This window comes from Sceloporus occidentalis, unplaced genomic scaffold (assembly GCF_023333645.1).
Source record: "Sceloporus occidentalis isolate IW3139 unplaced genomic scaffold, rSceOcc1.0.p SCAF_3, whole genome shotgun sequence".
Taxonomy (NCBI): Eukaryota; Metazoa; Chordata; class Lepidosauria; order Squamata; family Phrynosomatidae; genus Sceloporus; species Sceloporus occidentalis.
In genome coordinates this window covers 168,953,200-168,970,787 of record NW_028316983.1, presented here as the reverse complement: position 1 = coordinate 168,970,787, position 17,588 = coordinate 168,953,200, and the positions used below count along the sequence as shown (strand labels likewise).

Below are 17,588 nucleotides of genomic sequence, written 5' to 3'. Positions count from 1 at the left end.
CTTTTTGTCAGAAAAGTATTTTATTTTCTTACCCTCTCTTTCCCCTTCCATCCCTCCATAATAGCAATATCATACTTTGAAGGGTTTTACAGCCCTACAGAACAAGTTTGAAGATTGAATGAACAGCTGTTAGAAGCCCTCCCACTTCTACTGGCAGAATCTAGCAGCTTGTATCCCTCACTCTCATGCACCTTGTGTTTGCTTGTGTGAGGAGGGAAGAATTTGTGAAAGAACAACAATTAAGTGCAAGGAAGGTTGTTGTTCTTTTTCTTAAGGGATGGACACATACCACTTCTTTCAAGACAGGACAAACTACAACATTTTGCCATTAGGAGTTCACTACCCCCAATCCACCATACACAGCTAGATCATAGATTGCAAGATAGGCAAGGGACAAAACTGTATGAAATGGGTTAAAAGTAATGCGACTTCTTGTCCACATTCTCAGTCTCTAAAAACTGGAATTGCTTCTAGAAAAGAAGATAAGACAATGCACTGGCCACCTGAACAGAAAAGAATATCAACAATGGCATTGCAACAGAATCAATAGGAACATTCAAGCTGACATATTCAAAAGTGAACATGTTTGTCATAGCTCTGTATGGCAAATGTGCCACAGGTAGCTGCTGAAATGTCAACACTGTGTCCAGTAGAACAGATGAAAGTAACCTGGCTTCATTCAGTAAAACTCAGCTTCGTGTCTACTAGAATACAGCATTGAGATAACAAGTTAAATTCTCTCATTGTGATGGAAGAGGGCCTCAGAAGATGTCTACAACTTATGAACAAGTTCATATCGGCAGATGTGGTATCCTAACCCTAAGCCATTTAGGATTTTATAGTACTGCCAATGTGGGACAGTGGTTTGAGCACTGGATGATGAATCTGGAGACCAAGGTTTGAATCACTGGGTGACCTTGGGCAAGTCATAACCTCTCATCCTCAGAGGAAGGCAAAGGCAAACTCCCTTTGAACAAACATTGCCAAAACTCCTCCGTGATAGGTTCACCATAAGGTCGCTGTAAGACTGAAATGACATTAAATACAATGAAGTACTGCAAAGGTCCATGCCTTCTTCATGTCTCAGGAATATTTATTTTCCTATAAAACAAGAAAATCCTCTTTCCATGTAACAATGTTTACAGTATTTAAAATTAATGGATCAAAACTTGGGAAACATTGTGGGGGAAAATCCAGTACTCTTCACCGAAAAACATTAACATTGTGAAGGACTATGCTGAACTAGACAACATTGACAAAAAATGCATATCCAGTCAAATTATGTAAACCTAAAGTGTTCTCTGTTTCACGTATTATTCTGTAAAACAAACACTGTGCAACAGCAGGGGTTATGAGTAAAAAGGCAAATTCATTTTAATGAATTGAGGTCCAAAGGTTTGTGTTTTAGCATTAAAATATTCCTTTGATCTTTGCCATGAAGAACAAACACTTCTTGTGCTTTCATCCGTAAAAAACTGACTTCATTTCTATTGAGCTAAGGTTGTGATCTTTCATTTCAGAAGAGAAATGTGACTGCACTGTTCTTCCACAGTTATAGAATATGAGACCACTCCATCAAAAACTCAGCATATTTATGGCTAAACTTAAACAGGTATAAAGGAATGGAAGAATTAATTAAAAGGGAGATGAGGAAACCAGGCCCTCTAGACTGGAAGATAAAATACTGTAGCTCTGAAGAATAAAGTCAAAGAAAAGGTAACTCTTAAGAACAACCAATCAACACAATACAACACAAAGAGTCAGGCCAGATTAGTTGCTACCAGATCTTTACAAAAGGTGAAGCACATTTAGAATTACAAATTTATAGCAACAGAATATATAACACAATGGTGGAACAGACCCAATTACATATTTCACTGAATATAGTACTCTAATATTTCTCAACCGAGGAGTCTATTTTTGATCAATCATTATTTATTGTATACTCTGTCTTTCAGTGACAATGGAGGGGTTTAATGGGACTTATTCCCAGTTAAGATAGGATCTATGGCATCCCCTGGTGTCACCCAATGTGAAGGGAGGCTACTGGGGGTGGCAGTGGCCAAAAGGGTGTACTCACCTTTCCCTTTTGAAGTGGCCATGGCCTCTTCAGGAAGGAGCCATGGTGAAGCCTAGAGGGGCATGCTCATCCCAAAGTGGGAGGGGGCCCAACCAGGTCTCATCCCTCTTCTGCATCCCCCTGCATTCTCCAGTGAGGCCATTGTATAGGATTACAGATTCATAAAGTTACAAAACATAGACTGTGTTGTAGAAACTCTGCCATAAATTTTATTCTTCTAATTGTTTGTCTCTCTTTATCTTTATGTAGCAAATTTGTCAAGCATAATGCATTGGTGCCCAACCAAGCTACAAACCCAGGATTTCATGGAAGGCTGCTATGGCAGTTAAAGTACAATATAATGCTATACATGTTTAGTGTGAATGGACCCTAGTTACTGACTTCCAGATTAATGTGGTCTCCAGTAACCACAATCCTCAGACTTTTCTTTTCCTGGTTAAAAAAGGTAAACTTTTTTGTTGTGGAAGACTCCTGGATTGCAATTCACCTTTACAATAGGTGTCAGAGACCTCCGGCATTGTGAAAAACAACAACCCTGGTTTTCAAAACCAGAAGTAGAATTCCTGCCACTTCTGTGTTTCCCTTTTAGTTTTGTTTTCAGCATTTGGGGCAGTCCTTGTGGTCCCAGAGAATCCCAAGGCAGAAAGCAGACCACCCAGATTTACCATAGCTGCCTACCTTCTTGTAGCCTTACTCACATGTGGCCACTGGATTAGGAGAAACTGCACTAGCAGGATGGATGGGAATAAGATCAAAGCAAACAAGCATTTCCCATAGAAGCTATTGAACCAGTTTTCAATCTCCCATCAGAAAAATTAGAATAGCACCATGTTAGATCACAAGTTTGCTGCATGTATCAAACAAATCAAGATAAATAAATAATCTTATTGTGTGCTACAGTGCCATATTAAGGAAAAAGAACAATAGTGGCATGGAGGAACTGCTGTATAATATTGTGCTTCTACATATCAGATGTTATTTGCCACACAGACAACATCTGCGGTGTATCTTATTATAACTTTGTGTATTTCAGATGTACAGGCAGAAGAAGAGTTTGGAAGTTACTAGTAACTAATCACTAACAATCCGTTTCCTTCCATGAAGATCATTATGCTATGTTTATAACTTAATGCAGGAAAGCTTCACACTCTTGTGGTGTAACTCTTAATTTTTTAGTTACTTTTACTGTGTGTGTTTGTGTGTGTGCCTTCAAGTAGCCTATCAACTTATAGCAACCTCATTTCAGACTGTTTTCTTATGCAAGGAATACTCAGACATGGTTTTGCCTGTTGGGACACTAAATGGCCTCACAATATGACAGCAGAGAAATATCACATGGTTCAAGTGCTGGCCTCTGCTGTGTTTTGTGCTTTGCTGTAGATTCTCAGATGACACTGAAGTGAATAGGAGCTCAGAGTGCTTCGTACCATAGGGAAACATCTTTTAGCATCCAGGTCAGTTTTCAAAAAGAAAATGTAATTAAGAGTTCTTTTGAGCAATGAGGAAGCAAAGAGCCACTTTGAAAATATATTAGTAACTAATTATTTTTTGTGCCTTGACACTATCTTCAACGTGGAAAGGCAAATTTGATAGTATTTTTAAAAATGTTTTGTTTTATCTATTTTAATGGCTTGTACTGTCTCATCTAGATAGGCCATCAGTACACACATGATGACATTGTGTTGACATCACTTGTTGTTTCAGCCAATGTGAAACAAGTGCTGACATATAAATGTTTAGGTATGAAGTCAAAACTATTAATATATTTATATTATAATCATATTTTTGATTATATTTATTTTAAATGGGCCAGAAATTGCCTTCTGGATGCTGTTGGGCTACCACTTCCATCTTCTCCATCAATGGCTATGATGGCTAGGCCTGCTGGAAGCTGCAGTCAAATTAAATGTAGAGGACGACACGATACCAATGTAAAAGAGCATGGTTTACAGTTAAAGAAAGAGAAGCATGCAGCATTCATGAATTTATCAAAGAGACATACGTTAGAGTATTGTAAGCCGCTATGATTGTTTCACTACAAAAAGCGGGATATAAATAAAAGATTATTATTATTATTTTTATTATTATGAGTGATACTCATGTCTAACAACAAATAGTGTTTATTATATGTAATAAACAATATAGTAATACAGTTCTAATACATTCAAACAGAAGTTAAATCATGTTCAAAACAGTAAATACAGGGTTGTAAAATACACAACAAATAACCTTGATGTAAAAGACCCAGTTTTGAGTGACCAAAAATGTAACATACAACTTCAAATTAATCTTACACCTAATTTTTTTGACATGCTGATACTCCTTATATTTTCTCATGCTAGATTCTAGCTAGAAACTACAGAGGACAATACAATCCTACTCATGTGTACGCAGAAGGAAGTCTTACCAAATTCAGCAGAATGTATTTCCATGTAAATATGTACAGGACTGCAGCAAGAATAAGGTAAAACTGTGTTCATGACCTCCCATGAAATATACAGGCATGGGAACAGAAAACTCTTTTTGCAATGGCATAAATAATTTTAAAGCATTTTAAAAAAATAAACCCTATCAATATAATTATTTTTAATGTTATATACTAAAATCAACACTCCCAGACACTGATATGCATACATATCAAACAGTCATGCATATATTTTCTTGGTTTTCTTTTTCTAGGTTATGATTAATGCAACCTATCAGAAGCCAGATGGTGCAAAACCAAAACCATCAATCAAAATGAAAAGACCACTGAGTGCTATTCCACAATGATGTGCTTGCAAATGGAAATTTTGTTCATAGACTCTTGGCTCTGATATGCAGAGCAAACCATAAACAGGCTTGCATTCTTGCCAAAGAACTGGCAGAGATGGCCTGTGCTTTGTTAGGTTAAAAAGCCAGAGAAGCAACGTTTGTTGCCTGGAGTAGAAAAGACTATACAAGCCCAAATGTTCCTTAGATTTAAAAAGAAAGAAAGTTAAAAGTGGAGTTTAAAATTATTTTAATAATGTTTGCACTGATGACAGTATCTGTCAAACTGTCCATTTGCCATTGATTTAATATGGGATAATGCCATGCATTAACAAGCAGCTGCCACTGTGTGCCTTGACACATGAATCAGCATTTAATGACTTGTCCCGCTCAAGCTTTTTAAATACAGTAATCTGAAATGTCTTGGTTTAACAATGCATCTTTTCCCTCTAAAGTTCTGAAAGAAAACAAATGCTCCTCCACTTATACATTCAAGTGTGATGGTTGGCTCCTGATTAATTTCTCTTAGTATATGAGCATTCTGAATACGCATAATTTGACATACATGAAAGCCATCAGCCAATCTCACAAACAGGGTTTTTTTTATATACAAAGACTTTGTGTGAAAATGTAAAATAAATTCTCAATCTCAAATATATCCTTTCAAAGGATATACCTTCATTTTATTCACACATAAGAATTGTGTGAATAAAAAGTTTTAAGGTTTTCTACACGCCACCTACACCTGAAGAGTCCCATGAAAGCCTACAGATCTGTTTTACAGTAATTTTTGGTAAAATTCATTTCATTAGATTTTTAACACTTTTGGACCTTTCTGAGGACTGAAAGACAGAGTATATTCACATCTTGGTCTCTATGTACAGTCCCATATAAGGCTAATTAATAAATGGTATACCAAGTGAAGGCTGAAGACTGCCTCACAGAAAAGTCTTTTTAAATTATTGTAATGGTTGAGTATCCCTTATCATAAATGCTTGGGATCAGAGTTGTTTTGGATTTTTTTAATTTGGGAAAATGTGCATATACATATAAAATGATATATCTTGGAGATGGGACCCAAATCTAAACACAAGTTTCATTTATGTTTCATACCCACTTTACACACATAGCCTGAAGGTAATTTTACACAATATTTTAAATAATTTTGTGCATGAAAAGAGAGTGCATCTAGCTGCAGAAACAGCACTTTGAGTGGCATGGATCCATCCTACAGAATCCTGGGATTTGGAGTTTGGTGAGGCACTAGCACTAAAAGGTGAAAGACCTTGTAAAACTACAAATTCCAGGATTCCATAAGATGAAGCTACAGGATTTAAAGTAGTGCCAAACTGCATTATTTCGACAGTGAAAATGCACCCAAAATTTATGTTGCACCGAACCATCAGAAAGCAAAGTTGTTACTATCTCAGCCACATATGGAAAAAAAAAAATTGGTTTTTGGAGTATTTTGGATTTTGGAATTCCGGGTAAGAGAGACTCAACCTGCATTGTGATTTTGACTATCATAGCATGCACTGAAAATATTGGAACTGAAAATGAGGTAATAAATCTTGCAAATATTCACACACTTGTAGAAAAGACAGAAAAGGTTGCAGTATTTTTAACTCTATCTGGGAATGGCAGTGCAGTGAGTTCTTACCACTACATAGTGGCAGCCACTAGTCAACTCAGTGCAAGAGAACCAGAACAACTAAATAATGAAGAACTTATGAAAAGATTCAGCCCTATGAATGGGCAAGTGTCCTTTATACATTCCTGCAGCTGATGGCTTCCAGTTTGGCCACAGTTTGGTGAATGTGTTCTGGTATTAATCTGAAATTTAAATGAGCTACTGACAGTGCTGAAATCATTTGAGGGACAGAGCTCAACATTGTGGGCAACTCTATTAAAATGTTCAGGCTAAACCCCAGAACAGGCATGGTGTAGTGGTTTGAATGTTGGACTATGACTCTGGAGACCAGGATTTGATTCCCAGCTTGGCCATGAAATCCATGGGTCACCTTGGGCAAGTTACATGCTCTCAAGCTCAGAGGAAGGCAATGACAAACCTCCTCTGTACCAAGAAAACCCCATGAGCCTTAGGGTCACCATAAGCTAGAAATGACTGAAAGGTACACAACAAAGCTCCAGAAACCCCACAGCTGATTCACCAACCCACTGATTAGGAATCCACATTCACTATACCAAAGGCCCATTCCTTGCCATGCTTTGATAACAGGAAAAACAACGGCAACAACAACAACAACAAACCATTCAGTTAAAAGGTGCTCATCCTTTCAAGATCACTGCCAATATTCTGACCTTGCATGCACCTAACAGGATTCTTTGATTTGGCTCTCCCTGAAGATCAGTACAGTGCACAAATATAGGGAAGATGTCTCCTGTACATGTTCAAATCCTCTAGTAACCTTATTAATTGTATTTATGGAGCACAATCTATATAGGATCCTTTTCTGAAGAAGCAATTTTGAAGCTGGTTAGTAACTCAAGGTTCTGAAAATTTTACTTTTACTTAGGCAGCAAAACCCCCAAACTAGCTCTGCACAAATGAGCTCCAGGCCAAAAACAAACAAAACAAAACAAACAAAATAAACAAAATAAAAATAAAAATAAAAATGGTGTGTGTGTGTGTGTGTGTGTATATATATATATATATATATGAGAGAGAGAGATAATTAGATTATATTATAGAAGATGCAGTCTACCATCTAGGCAGCTGTCCTGTATATTTCCATCTACCTGGCTTTTACAAAAGATCAGCCACTGAATCTACTTTAACCACAACACGAGACATCTTAATGCCTTTAGGAGAATCCTCTGTTGCAATACAGAAAAGGTTGTAATAAAATCCTGTTCCAATGGTAACACCCCTGTGAACAGACCACCTTACTGTGTCAGGAACAAAAAGTTTTCTCTACCTTTTTATACCTCTGATTTGCTTTTTATATAAAATGAAAAGGGTCTTCTCACATGGAATAGGTGAAAATGTCTTTTAAATTGGAACAGAAGATATTGCAGAGACAAAGCAGCTGAGGATCTACTTGACATGAAGAGGTAATGCTGGTCTGACAAAAGGAATAGGCACTACCTTTCTGCATCTGAAAGAAATGACAATCCCAAACCCTCAGTCAACTGGGCCATATAACATTAGAAAAAGAGGCAAGACATTCTTACAGAATGTGCTACAGTGGAACCTGAAGGTGCACATTTACACCTTCAATCCCTTCCTCTTTCTGCTCACAGAAAGTGATGTGCTCCATCTATAAAGGACGGGCAGGCTCAGAGATATTCATTTGAAGGCCAGGGTAGGAAATGTGGGGCCCTTTAGATACTGCTGGAGTGTAATTTCCATCATTCATGCCATTGGCTAGAGGTGGTAGGAGCTGACAGGACAGTGACGGGGGAAAACAAATTTGAAAGAATTATTTTTGGATCAATAAGAAATAATATGAGGCAGTGTCTCTCAGATTTCCAGTTGTGGAAGAATGGCAATTTTTATTCCATTTCCAGGCACATGTCAAAGTGCTGATTTTGACCTATAAAACCCTATATGGCTTGGGTCCAGTTTATTTGAAGAACTGTGTCTCCCATTATGAATCCATTAGAGTGTTAAGATTACTGGGAGAGGCCTTTGTCTCTGTCCTACAACCCTCTTAGGCTTGTTTGATGGGAACAAGGGGGAGGACCTTATCAGTGGCTGCTCCTAGATTTGGGAACTCTTCCAGAGAGGCCAGATTGGGCCCATCCCTGCTCTCCTTTTTGCTGCAAGTAAAAACATTTTTGTGCTATCAGGCTTTTTCAGAATGAGCCGGGCTGGGCTATTGCTGTGCAATTCACATGTCAAGGTTTGCATACAGTATTTAATACATCCTAATAATTTAATGTGTAATATTTTAAACTTTTTAAATTGTTTACTTGTTTTTTAAACTTTGCATCTACATTTTATATTGTTTTTAACTCGTACTGTTTTAAATTTGTTGTTAGCCACCTTTATTAATGTATCTGTTTCAAAATCTCCCAATTATAATGAATGAAAAATGCTTTAATATGTGGAAAAAAGAACTGACCAAATTTCTATGGACTGGGAAGAAAGCATGAATAAAATGGACAACCCTAGCAAAATCTAAAGAGAAAGGAGGATGTGCAATACCAGATATTATTACTGTGCTTGCTGTCTGGTATGGATTGACAAATAAGACATCATTAACCAATACAGTGGTCTCTTGCCTTATGCGGGGATTCATTCCAGATCCTGGCACGTAAGGCAAATTCCGCCTATGCTTGAGCCCCATTGAGAATAATGGGCTGTGTGCTTGCGGCATGCGCAATTCAGGAATTGGTGCGGGGCTCTCAGCATAATAATAATAATAATAATAATAAATTTTATTTATATACCGCCTTTCCAAAGGATCAAAGCATAAGCTGAAAACCGCGTAAAAGCAGCCACATATGATGCGGGCGCACTGTAGTCAAATATTAGATCTGGAAGGATACAAGATAAGATTTGGCTGGCATGCCTTTGTTTGGTATGACAAACGAAGAGAAAATGAGACTTTGAACACCATTACATAAGAAAGGCTTTAATTCAAGTATGGATGAAAATAAAGAAAAAAAAATAGGGGTATACCAGCATTGGGTTCACCACAGGAAGCCTTTTTCTCAAGAAGTAGAATTAACAATGAACAATAGATTAAATATGAAGATATAGTAATAAAAAAGAACAATAGAGACTATAAAAGAAAATCTAAAGAACCATTTAGTTATGAGGGATTAAATGATAATTGGTTCCTACATAAACAATTAACAGAGCATTTCAAAATGGATCATAAATTAGAGAGCTTTGAATTTACGAAGAATGAATTAGACAAGATCTTCATTGATGAAGGTAAATGTCACATGACAAGATATTATAAAATCTTTAGAGAAAGAGAATTTGAACAAGAAATAGTGAAAGACATCATGTTACAGTGGGCTCAAGATTTTGGGGAAAATATTGAACTAGAGACTTGGGAAAGATGTGGAAAAACTTGAATAGTTTTACTTTATGCCAAAATCTAAAAGAGAACTTCCTCAAAATGTGTCGTCGTTGGTACCTAGCACCAACCTGTCTAAATGTTATGTATAAAATGGGAAACACATAATGCTAGAAATGTCATAGCACACAAGACTCTTTCTTCCACATCTGGTGGAAATGTAAGAGGGCCAGGAAATATTGGGAAAAACTTCATGACCAAATAGTAGACAAAATCTTATATGCTAAATACATTACTGGAAAAATGAAAAGATGCCATCAACTAAAGAATGTCTGATCAAACTAAAAAAAAAAAAAGAAAAAAAAAGATGGATCTTGACTCTCTAACTGCTTTGCTGAAAGATCAAGATATAAATCAAGCGGAAGAGGACTGGAGACCAATAAAAAAACCACTGGAACAAGAAATGGCCAACTTTAAAAAAATATATTGAACAATTAAGAAAAATCAGATAGAAAAATTACTTTGTGGAAAATGAACAAGCAAACTAACTCCAAACAAAGTTTAAACAGAATAAGAAGGAACTTAAACAGGAAAAAACAAGATAAGTATACATAATTCACCGTTGAGAACAAAAATTAGAAGATAAAGTTAGCAAATAATTTAATAAGAAACAGAAGATTCAATAGAAAATTGTTGTGTGTAAGAAAGAGAAATCACGAGTACAAACTGAGAATAAAATTCAATATACCCTGTAAGGAAGGAAATTTAAGTAACAAACCAAACTTTCTTAAGAAAGACAAAGTTATGGATACATATGTTAGATGGAAAATATTATGCTTTTTAAGAGTTATTGTAACAAGAAAACGACATAGATGAGGCATGTATACACATATATATGTGCAAGAATTTGCACTTTGTCTTCAAGAACAATATCATCTGCAATATGAAAGATCTGTGTTGTTTATGTTTTTGTGTATGTATTGATATATGTGTTTATATGTATATCTGTATATGTGTTTAATAAAATTAAAAAGAAAAAAGAAAGAAATCTCATCAGCTGTAGTCATTTGTTAGATATGACATGTTTATCCACAGGGTTTTTAACAGCCATGTGAAGATTGAATTAACCTTTGCCTTTTCCCCTTCTGTCTCCTTTACAATAACTACAGTGTACCTGAACAATGTCCTTTGAAAGCCTTACTGATGAAGATATACCCTAATTAGTATGAAGGGTATTAGTACCTTAGTACCTCAAAACCTCAGAGGAATAAAAATCAATGTTACTGAGCAAGTGCATTCAGATACTACAAAATCCAACAAAATAAATGACACACTTAATAAAATGAAAGTTTTCTATGGTTCCTAGAAGTGAGTGATCAGGTCCTGGCCTTATCCATGAAGCCAGAGTTTTTATTATATTGAACCATAAAAATATATAGAGAGGCTGTACTCTAACTTACTTGTAATAGAAGGGGACATTTGATTTCCTCGGGATCACATTTTGTCACAGAATCCACACAGAACTACATAAACAATGTAGGTAAAAACTCTACGGCATTGCCGATCCGCACAGAACGGAGACCGTGGAGTTGAAGTCCGTGAAAATGGAGGGACGACTGTAGTAAAAAGACCCTGAAATGCACAGATATTGTTGCCTCCTGCAACCTTTGCCTGTGTTCCATCTTTTCTTTTTGAGCATAGTGGGAAATGAAATGCTAAACATCAGACTACAAGAGACAAAATTTTCCTTGTAGAAATATCAAGATACAAAGGAGGGAATACCGTATCTCTACAAGGATAAAATGCAGCTTTACAATTATTACATTTTATGCTTTATATTCCATGTGGAAATATTTCTGCTACAGTTTTAAGTCTTTTACCCCTAATTCAGTTTTGTGTACACATTTTTCCAATTTATCAGCCTCTTGCAAATCAGAATGCAGTTGTGTTAGAAAGAAAGTAAGGAAAAGGAGGGTGGAAAAGGTAACCTCCCCTTCAAAGTTTAGGATTTTGCTGGATTATAGCCATGATGTGGAAATACATTCCACTAAAGTCATTCTAATAAATGTACTTCCAAGAAATGTAAAGAATAATCCTTTAAAAAATTATATCTGTGGAAAACATTAGGTTCTAAAAATACGTAAAGTGATTTAATTTGCCATCTCCCCCCAATATGGCAGCAGCTGCATCAATGTATTAAATTACAGAAACTGTAACCTAGTCATTGTAGTCTGATGTGAACATTATTAGGTTACACCAAATGTTTAAACTAAGAACAACAGCATAGGGTTTGCATACAAAAGCTGCTACCAAGTTTTTGGGAAGTTTGGGGTGGAGAAATACAAAAAGAAAATTGAGTGGTTGAGACACAAAATAAGATTTAATTGTAAAGTGTAAACAGCAAAGATTACTTGATGTCCAAGACTACATCTGCCCAAACTTAGCGCACTTCTCTTATTGTTTCATGCCCATTTCCAAGACCCGCTCAAAAACCATGACCCTGAAGAACAAGTCCACACATTTATATTCTTTTCACACACACACACATATATATATATTCATTCCCTGATTCTTTTCACCTCCTGATCAGTAATTTGAAAAATAAGTCTGTAAATTCACAGTCAAAGTCAAAATCATTTGAAGATACTTTGATATAGTGCCACAAAGGATATGAAAGCAGCAGAGGTTGTAAATGGCCAGTTTCAATATAGGTGCTAACAAAAGAATAAGGGATTTTAAAAAAAATGGGTACCATGAATGAAAAAAAGAATTGTGCCACTAGGGAATTCAGACAAGGAAAAAATATCAAAGCTTTTGGCTCTTCACTGGCTGCTCTTTATTAGATCTTAATTGATCTACTATTACTTTTAGTTTAAACCAGCTCCAGCTGCATAATGTAATACAATATTCCCTTCAGAAGTCCTACTTAATCAGTTTACACAAGCTTTAACATTTTTGAAATTAAGCTTTTACAGTGGTACTCCAAGACTGAACGAATTATTTGGAATGAGACTATTTATTTATCTCCTGCCTTTTTCCCAGTATAGTTACTCAAAGGGTTTAAAAGCAAATTTAAAACAACACATATTAAAATCAACACAAAACATTTTAAAAGTATAATGTCTAAAAACAATAAAATGTACTTAAAAACTATAGGCTTCCTCCGCCTTTTTATGCCTCATAATTCACCGATTCACTCTTTCAAAGCCTTCAAATTACAAACAAGTTCCATTAATTTGACAGGGGTTCCACTCTTTTGTCAGTTCTTCTTGCCTATGAGGCTCATTATGGACTGCTCGCTCACACATTTGTACACATATAGTATGTTAATTTAGCTTATTCAAAACTGATATAGTATGTCGTTTATGTTTCCAGTGGTCAAAATTAATTTGCAAGCTAAAAAAAACCCTGAGTTCCACTTTTCAAGCAATTCCACTTTCTGACAGTCCTCTGGGCCCTGTCAGGTAAGTAGGGGATTCCTGTATATATACAAATCTAAAATCTGAATTGAACAACATTTAAAAGTGCAACCTTCATCAGTCTGAAAATGCCTGATGACACAAAAATGTTTTTACCTGCCGTCAAAAAGAGAACAGCCATCCTGGCTTCTCTAGGAAGGGAGTTCCAAAGTCTTGTGGCAGCCACCAAGAAGGCCCTCTCCCTTGTTCCCACCAAACGAACCTAAGAGGGTGGGACAGAGAGATGGGCTTCTCTCGTTGATCTTAGCACTCTGATTGGCTCATAAGAGAGCTATGGTCCTTCAAATAACCTGGACCCAAACCGTGTAAGGCTTTATAGGTCTTCCTATATAGGCTAGTGCCTTTGTTGGCAATGTAACATAGCACAGGTAACACTACCCTGGTGGCGCATTGGTTAAATGCCTGTACTGCAGCCATTCACTCAAAACCATAAGGTTGAGAGTTCAACACCAGCCAGGGTTCAAGCTCGACTCAGGCTTGCTTCCTTCCAAGGCTGCTAAAATGAGTACCCAGTTTGCTGGGGGTAATTAGCTTACAGTTGTAAACCACTTAGAGACGGCTTAGTTCAGTATGAAGCAGTATATAAATGAAGCTGCTATTGCTATTGCTAACATGAACCATACTCTTGCCTTGGCAGAATTAGGCCCTAGGTGATGCGACCAAGCTTCTTCAGCAGCTACAATGCTTTTGAGAGAATGCCAGTGTGCACTATTGAGGCCTAAATCCATTTTTTACTAGCCAGCACCTGCAAGCCTGATGGGAATCTTCCTCTCCTCTGCCCTGTAGCCCTTCACACAATCTGAAAACCTTGTATGGGCAATCTCAAAATCTCTGCCTCCAGACCTCAAGAGCAGGCTTTGAAGGCAGGCAGGTAGGGCCTGCAGTGGAGTCAGACCTCTATTGGTTCTGCTAATGGAAGCAGTTCCAATAAACAAAATAACACTATTGGATCCTCCCCAGCATCTTTATTTCCTCTATGGGCTGAAGCAGACAGCCTGGAAGGAGTGGCCTCTGGCCCTGACTGGGTCAAGACTGCAGTGACTGCACAACCTGCTCCCAATGTGGGCTGCTGCCACAGTCTCAACCCAGCAGCCGGCAGGGGTTGATTAAATTTCCTCCTTAAAGAGCCAGCTCTTGCCAGCTTGGCATGGCCTTGGCACAGCTTGCCATGACCCCAAAGCAGCTGGAAGACACCTTATTTGGCCCATGTGTTTTGGGTCTCTGATTATAATGAAATTGACCTGATACACTTTTTAAAGCATACCTCAACACTCTCCTTTCACACTACAGGTCACATCTCTAAGAATCCTAGCAGTACCTCACCCAGAGCAGGAAATAAAGTTTGACTCATCACTGGGGGTCAATATGGCTGAAATATACACCATCTTCACTGGCATGCTAATTAAAGTATTAATGCATTTAAAATTTACCTTGTGATCATACGGGCTGTATGAATGAAACAATCGTGACAGTTCTTTTGTTCTTTGTTTTTTCTGGAGGAAAACAAGGAAGATGTATTATTATAGATCTGAAAAACTAAAAGGATTACATATCCTTACTGTTGCATACATGGATATAGGCAAATAGGAATTTGAGCTATGGAAGGACAGGTTGCTTACCTGTAACAGTATTTCTTCGAGTGGTCATCTGCGAATACATACAAATGGGTTTTACTGCGCCTGCGCAGTGCTGCTTGGAACCTACTGGAATCACTGGGCAAAGTTTACTTTGCAACATATAGAAACTTTTTGGCGGTAACTCCGCCCACCCGTTATAAGGCCCCTGGTTTCCCGCTCTTTCCCCAGTTCCGAAATTTTTCCGCCAAGCAGGCGATGGAAGAGCCAATAAGAGCAGGACACTGAGGGGATGGACGGGTGGGATTTGTATGTATTCGCAGATGACCACTCGAAGAAATACTGTTACAGGTAAGCAACCTGTCCTTCTTCTTCGTGGTCTCTGCGAATCATACAAATGGGTTTAGACTGACAAGCTAAGGTCTGCGGCGGAGGGAGTGTCCTGAGACCAAAATATGGTGAACCACAGGTAATTTTATTACAATAAACACCTTGAACCATAAAAAGAGTCAGTCTTTGTTCAAGCACAGATCACATAGCAATAGCTTTGCTAAACCTGAGAAGGGAACAGAGGTCATGCAAGACCGATCCCATAGGACGTGTGCAAATCAACATTTAGCAGTAAAAACAGTATAAACCGTATAATACAATACATCAGTAGTGCACTCAATGCAACCCTGAAACCAACACAGCCCTCCCGAATGCTGCGTCTCGGATGGCTCTGGTCTCCAACCTATAGTGTTTTATAAAAGTTAAAGGTTGGGACCAAACAGCGGCCTTGCAAACATCCTCCAAGGGGATCCCTGACAGGAATGCCGAGGATGCCGCCATTGATCTCGTGGAATGGGACCGAACCCTGCCCGGGAGAGGCTTTCCCAACAGTTCATAGCAGAGATGGATGGTACCGGCCACCCACTTAGACAGCCTCTGCGGAGATACCGGCAACCCTTTTTTCGGTTCCGAGTAGCACTGGAAAAGTCTCTCGGACCGACTGGATGCGGCAGTTCTGTCCAGGTAGAATGCCAACGCTCTCCTGACGTCAAGAGAGTGTAGGCGTCGCTCCTCATCCGACGATGGGTCGGATGCGAGAGTGGGCAACACAATGTCCTGGCACATATGAAAGGCAGACACCACCTTCGGCAGAAAAGTGATATCCGTACGGAGGACCACTTTGTCCTTGTGGAACCTCAAGAAAGGTTGGTCCCTCCGTAAGGCACAAAGTTCGCCCGCCCGGCGGGCAGACGTGATGGCCACAAGGAAAGCGGTTTTCCAAGTCAACAGTCTCAAGTCCGCTGTGGCCATGGGTTCAAAGGGCTTGGATTGGAGCGCCGACAATACCGACTCCAGGTTCCAAGCCGGCGTCGGTACCGACACTGGAGGGTGCAGGTTGGCACAACCCTTTAAGAATCCCTTTACCAAAGGATCTTTGAAAAAAGAAACCCTCCCCCCGAACTGATATTTTGCACAGATGGCAGACAGGTAACATTTGATGGACGTGAGGGAGAGCCCTCCATCCAAAAGCGCCATCAAGAACTCCAGCACCACTGGAGTGGACACTTGTGCAGGAGACAGGCCCTTTTGGTCAAGGAAGAGGCAAAATCTCTTCCATTTCAGGGCGTAAGAACGCTGGGTAGAAGGTTTCCTCGCAGCCAAGATCACCGTCCTCACCGACTCCGGCAGGGCAGTCAGGGCTGAATCCTCCAGGCTACCAGCGGCAGGTTGTCGATGTCGGGGTGGAGAATCCGTCCGTCCTGGATCGACAGCAGGTCCGGGCGAGTCTCGAGGCGAAGAAAGCACCGTCTGGAGAGATGCAGAAGGGATGCGAACCAAGGTTGTCTCGGCCACCATGGCGTGATCAGGATCGCGTCCGTATGGTTTAGCATCATCTTGGAGACCACCCTGATGATGAGAGGGAAGGGGGGGAAAGCGTAAAGGAACTCCCCCGACCACAGGAAGGCGAATGCGTCTCCGAGGGATCCGGTCATTGGCCTCCTGGAGCAGAACTGGGGACAATGGCTGTTCCAAGCGGTCGCGAAGAGGTCGATCTGGGGGGTTCCCCACCTGTCGAACAAAACGCTGACCGTTTCCGGATGGAGCCTCCATTCGTGGCACACCGAAGACGATCTGCTCAGGCGGTCTGCCAAGTCGTTGTCCTCTCCTGGTAGGTGGATTGATTGAAGAAGAACTTGTCTCTGAATGCACCAATCCCAGATGCGGAGGGTGAACTCGAGGAGAGTCCTTGACTTGGTGCCACCCTGCTTGTTGATGTAATACATCACGGTGGTATTGTCCGTCCTCAAGAGCACCACCTTGCCTGTCACAGCGGGTTCGAAGGCCTTCAGCGCCTTTTCGACCGCGAGCATCTCGAGGGCATTGATGTGAAGAAGACTGTCCGCATCCGACCATCTGTCCTTTACGACTAGGTCGAGGAGGTGGGCGCCCCAGCCCTCTAGGGAAGCATCGGTTGTCAGCGTCACCTGTGGTTGTGGTTGGTGAAAGGGCATTCCGACGCACACGTTGTGCTTGTCCAGCCACCAGTTGAGGGAGGCGGCTACCGGTCTCGGCACCGTCAACCACTTGGATGGGGAATCCTCGGTCGAGGAGAAGACCGTAAGAAACCAAGCCTGGAGCGGGCGTAGGCGAAGTCTCGACCATGGCGTCACGAAGGTCGTTGATGCCATGTGGCCCAAGGCGATTTGGACGTCCCTGG

At 39.6% G+C, this 17,588-nt stretch overlaps 1 protein-coding gene across 3 annotated transcripts in view; it reads right to left on the bottom strand.

Annotated features, from left to right (window-relative positions):
* The window catches only part of LOC149317087 (threonylcarbamoyladenosine tRNA methylthiotransferase-like), a 319,318-nt gene that overhangs the window by 51,913 nt on the left and 249,817 nt on the right, over positions 1 to 17,588 (bottom strand). For all 3 annotated transcript variants that reach the window (XM_089516838.1, XM_089516835.1, XM_089516836.1), the window contains exon 12: positions 14,735 to 14,797. In XM_089516838.1, the coding sequence (XP_089372964.1) occupies positions 14,735 to 14,797 (63 nt within the window). The remainder of the gene's footprint in view (positions 1 to 14,734; positions 14,798 to 17,588) is intronic.